Genomic DNA, 5,585 nt, shown 5'->3' with positions numbered 1-5,585 from the left:
GGATGGTGTGGAATTGTTTTCTGTGGCCCTGAAAGGTAGAACCAGAACCAATGGGTTGAAATTAAAATCAAAAGTTTCCAGCTCAACATGAGGAAGAACATTAGAGCAGTTCCTCAGTGGAAAAGGCTTCCTCAGGAGATGATGGGCTCTCCTTCCTTGGACGTTTTTAAAAAGAGGCTAGATGGTCATCTGACAGCAATGAAGATCCTGTGAATTTAGGGGGAGGTATTTGTGAATTTCCTGCATTGTGCAGGGGGTTGGACTAGATGACCCTGGAGGTTCCTTCCAACTCTGTGATTCTATGAAACCAAGTTGCAGCCAAGTTATGTTGAGGGCAGTGTTCTCTCTAAGCTGAGTTAGTGTGAGCGAGCTCACAGATTTTTAGCCTCCAGCTCGCACATTTGTGTCTTCGCTCCGGAAGGACGACCCCAGAGCACACTAATTTATGCAGTGGCTCACAACTTGAATGCCAGTAGCTCACACAGTAGAATTTTGCACACAAGACTGCAGCTTAGAGGGAACATTGGTTGAGAGAGTATGGGGTTTTAGGGCGAGAGTCTCGTGATTTCTGCTAAGGCGCTCTCCCTTCCGCCGCTGCGCTTTTCCGCCCGGGGCTTCGGAAACTCGTCGGAATCTCTGCGGTGCCTGACACGGCGCGATAATTAATCGGTGCTTCCCCGGAGCATTCGGAAGGGTGCGCGGCGCGCCTACCTTGAGGCGGGGAATTCCTGCCGGCTTCTTTTTTCTTTCTTTCTTTCGAAGCCGCCGCTCGCCTGCCGAAGGGCCCGTGTCGTCACGGAGGGCGGGGTTGGGGCAGGAAGGAGCCGGCTTTAAAGGAGCGCGGCCGGCGGCTGCAGCAGCATCAGCAGGCAGGCAGGGCGCCCTCTGCACAGCAGCACCATGAACAGCACAGCGCCGAGCGAGGCAGAGCAGCCGGGCGCGCTGCTGCTGCAGGCGGTGTGGGAGTCGGTGCGGACGCGGGAGCCGCTGGTCCAGTCGCCTTTCTTCCCGGTGGTCTTCAGCTTCGCCACCTACATGGCCTTCTGCGCGCCCTTCGCGGCGCTGGACTGCTTGCACGGCCGCCTGGCCGCCTTGCAGAAGTACAAGATCCAGCCGCAGGCGGCTCCCTCGGCGGCCACGCTGGCGGCGTGCACGGCCCGCAGCCTCTACGACCATCTCGTGGGCATCTTCCCGGCCACCGTGGCCCACTGGTACTGGCGGCCGCTGAGCCTGCCGGCCCGGGCTCCCGAGCTGCCCCGCCTCCTGCTCGACCTGGCGGCCTGCCTGCTGCTCTTCGACTTCCTCTACTTCGTCTGGCACCTGCTGCACCACCGCGTCGCCTGGCTCTACAAGACCTTCCACAAGGTGCACCACAAGCACGTCGCCACCTTCGCGCTCAGCACCCAGTACTCCAGCCTGTGGGAGCTGCTCTGGCTCGGCCTCTTCGCCGCCCTCGTCCCGCAGCTGCTGCGCTGCCACCCCCTCACCGAGATGGCCTTCTTCGTGGCCAACATCTGGCTCTCCGTGGAGGACCACTCCGGCTACGACCTGCCCTGGTCCACCCACCGGCTGGTGCCCTTCGGCCTCTACGGGGGCGCCGTGCACCACGACCTCCACCACTTGAAGTTCAGGGTCAACTACGCGCCTTACTTTACGCACTGGGACCGCCTCTTCGGCACCCTCAGCCGGGCGGCCGGCGACAATCCTGCGCCCCCCAAGCCCGCCAAAGACTGAGCCCTTCCAAGAGTTGGACTGAACAAATCTAGGAGGAGGAACGATTTGCACATCTTTGTATTTATTTATTTATTTGGGCTCCATGGTTCTGCCTATGATGATTGGTACCAGCCAATGGTACAATGCAAGCCATCTGAACGAGGCTCGTTTGACTTCGCCGGCTTTTATAAAGCACGTGTGTCTGTTTGTGTGTTTGAGCAGAAGGGAGTTTCAACTCTCTGCTGGAATGGGTTGAAAGAGGGTAAGAATACTGATTCCTATGGAGGTCCTCTTGCCTTGTTAGGGAGACAATATATGTATATATAGATATATATAAAACACTGACCTGAAAATGATAACCTTAATATATTCTTCTTTGAGATTTGAATTATTTATATTCTTATACAATTGAGCAATAAAGAGTTATTTATATTGTACTTTTTCCTCTTCCGCATTTATTTTCTCTGCATCTTTGAGAACTCTGAAAAGGATTCTTTGGTGATTCCCATTTGCTGATTTTTTTTTTTAAGCATGCATTTATTTTTGAAAACACATTTAAATTACAAATATTAAAAAGGAATATAGTATAAATGATTCAGTGGCAGAATTGTGGCACACTGCCCTTGGGAGGGGAATGCACCATTGCAGTGCCTGGTTTCTACACTTTTATACCAGCCGCATCTGCCCCTGATCTTGTGAGTCAGTGGCTGTAATGCTGCAGGTGTATTGTTAAGTTTTGTGAATGCAAACTGGAATAGAGTTATGGGTTGGTGGAGCATGAATTAGCATTTGACTGCAAAGGACTGGTTATTAATTTTTAATCTACAACATTTTTTTTAAAAAAAAGACATGATAGTTAAACAAAACCAGCATTAGTACTTAATAGAACATAGCACAATAATTGTACATGATCTTCCTCTAGAAGAATTTCAGAAATTATCAATTCAGGCACTATGCAGAATACTAACTATAATTATCAAATGGCAGTCAAAAGATCCTAAGATTATCTGTCAGCCAGCAGTTCTAGCTCGTTTAGTGTTATTCACCACTATTTTAATGTTATGCACAAGCTAGACTTGTTTTTTAAGGCAAGAGATGTTTCAGAGGCGGTTTGCCATTGCCTGCCTCTGCATCCAGGCCCTGATATTCCTTGGGGGTCTTCCATCCAAATACTTGCCAGGGTTGGCTCTGCTTAGGCTTCTGAGATCTGAGGAGATTGGGCTTGCCTGGGCTTTCCAGGTCAGGACAGAATTATTAAGAAGTCCAAATAATGAACTTCAGTTCTCTATCTGCAGTTTTGCTTAGATGTATCAGAAAGCCTAATTACATAGTTGCAAGCTACTACATCATTTATTTATTTACTACATGCATGTCTTTCTCTGCAATTAGCTGTAGTGATGGGCAGTGCCATCAAGTCACAACTGACTCACGACGACCCTGTAGGCAAGAGATGTTCACAGGTGGTTTACCATTGTCTGCCTCTTCTTAAGGACCCTAAACTCCCTTGGGGGTCACCTATCCAAACACTGACCCTGCTTAGTTTCCTACATCTGATAAGATTGGGCTACCCTTGCTTACCCGGGTCAGGACTGCACAAATAGCTACCCCCTGTCAAAATACAGTTCTTAAAATGGGACCGTCACCCTGATCCTAAATGTGAATGCCAGCATATCTACCTGCAAACAGTTCTACTTTGCAGAACAGCTGATACGGTTAATCCCAAACACTTACCAAAACAACTATAATTAATAAAATGAGATGTCTAGCCTAATGTTTTCTGCAGGATCCAAGGGAGGGGAGAGAGAATAAGACTCTTTACTAGCAAAGTTAAGTGATAACCGTCTCTCCTGTCAAGTAGTACTCCTAGCCTCTAATCGCAAGGCTGTGATCCTAGAGGTAAGTGCAAGTCAAACTGTCAAGAGCAGAGAGAGACTTATTGTGCAGTGATGTCATGGCACACGTTTTGTATTACTAAATATTCCCAGAGGGGAGGGAGCTGCTGTTGTAGTGGTAGTGGCAGCCACATATGCCCTGCAACAGCTACCGTAGTTCCAACACGCTTTGCGGTTAAGCAAGGTCTCCGCATCATTACTCTGGGCTTTGCACCAGTTTGTAATATGCACCTTGCAACTTACTATGTAGCCTCTAGAGGTGAGTTTTTAAGTGAAAGGAGAAATTACGTATAATGCTTAGTTGCGCATGATACCTAGAGCATGGCACAACATGGCGTAGTAGATGCTGCAATGCTGAAAGAAAAACAAACCTTAATTTACCCTCCATACCATGTAACATGTTTCCTGCCACCTGCCAGATTCTGTAGGATGTTGTGTGTCATTTTACAAATAATACCAGTAAGCCATATCTGACAGTTCAGGCTGGGCATCACTGGGCACCAGTAAATGTGGTTACTTGGTCTAGTAGCTGGTATCCTCATTGCTTCAAGCCCAGCCCTCTAACCCCGCCAGGACTCCATTATTTTTTATTTATTTAGATATATTTATACTCCACTCTTCTCCCCAGTGGGGCTCACAGTGCAATTTTAAGCAAAGTTGCCCTCTCCTAAACCCACTGATTTCAATGGTTTATATTGGGATTGCACGGTCAAAGGGATTTACACCATTGTCCCCACCTCCTCCATATTTACCTTCACAAGAATAACCCTGTGAGGTAGGCTGGGCTGAATGAAAACAGCTTGGCCAAGGTAATCCAGTGAGCTTCTCTGGCAGAGTGGAGACTGGAACCTGGATCTGTAAGACATAGTTTAACATTCTAGCCCCTGTGTCATCCTTGCTCCCACTTAGCTCACATCTCCGCAGAAGTCAGTCCCATTGACTTCAGTGTACTTTATATGTTAAAGTAGAGAACAGACAGACAGACAGATATCTTTATTCATGGTCAATAACCAGCTCTTAAAACACAGATACATAAAATGCCATGTTAGGGCCATAAGACAATAGAAAAATCGTTCATAATAATATAATATACAGGTATCATGATACTAGATTTAAAAAAAACAAAAAAAAACCCTCAACAATCCACTGTTTGATCTGTTAAGATTTTCCTAAACCTTATAGCAAGCCAACCAAATCTAGCTACCTGTTAAGTAACATAGGGATGTCTATCTGAAAGAAGACTCATCAGAAGGTGTGATCTCTGTCTACAGGTACGAGGTGATGACGCGGAGAAAGGAAGGGATTCTCAAAAATAATTACACATCTTGCAATCAAACAAAACATGTTTCAGCAATTCTATACCTTCCTTGCAGCACAGGCAGATTCTTTCTTCATAGAGGACCTTTTTATACTTTCCTTGACAACAGCTGAGGGGAATGTGTTGCAGTGCATTTATGCGCATACTCCTGTACTCTTGATTTGATAAGTGGGAAAAGTAAGACATAGGGGTTCTCCCTCTGCCCACTGTGTTCAAGTCACATCGTCTTGCAATATCGATAACCCTCTGTTTAACTATAGCTTTGGCTTTGTCATAACTCATGGAGCACAGAAATGGCTTTGAAAAACCAAAAAAAAAAAGGCAATTTCTTTTCCAGTGCCCTAATCCATGGAGGAACATAGGAATCTAGAATTATTAGCCTTGTTAGCCCCATTGGAAAAAAAAATACTAATTTTAGCCAATAAAGAATCACCGCTAACCAAACTTGCCTCCACCATAATATTACCTCATTCCAGGTGCATAAAAGCATTTGGAACACCATTAGGCACTTGTAAGATTGTTCTCAGAAATTTAGATTAGACTGTGTCCAGTTTACTAATATTTGATGTTGATTGGGGTACCATAAGTAAGCTGGGTAAGAGATTTGGCCATGAACAGGGCTGCTGCTACCTTTGCCCCCCTTGTGCCAATAGAATTTTTGA

At 46.6% G+C, this 5,585-nt stretch overlaps 1 protein-coding gene across 1 annotated transcript; it reads left to right on the top strand.

Moving 5' to 3' along the window:
• Positions 1–900: 900 nt before the first annotated feature.
• Positions 901–1,734, top strand: CH25H (cholesterol 25-hydroxylase). The gene has a single exon (XM_060242653.1). The coding sequence runs from the start codon at positions 901–903 to the stop codon at positions 1,732–1,734; it is 834 nt and encodes a 277-aa protein (XP_060098636.1).
• Positions 1,735–5,585: the final 3,851 nt, after the last annotated feature.

The sequence above is a fragment of the Heteronotia binoei genome, chromosome 6 (assembly GCF_032191835.1).
Source record: "Heteronotia binoei isolate CCM8104 ecotype False Entrance Well chromosome 6, APGP_CSIRO_Hbin_v1, whole genome shotgun sequence".
In the NCBI taxonomy this organism is placed as follows: domain Eukaryota; kingdom Metazoa; phylum Chordata; class Lepidosauria; order Squamata; family Gekkonidae; genus Heteronotia; species Heteronotia binoei.
The sequence above is the reverse complement of the archived record's forward strand: the minus strand, read 5'-3'. Positions and strand labels throughout refer to the sequence as shown.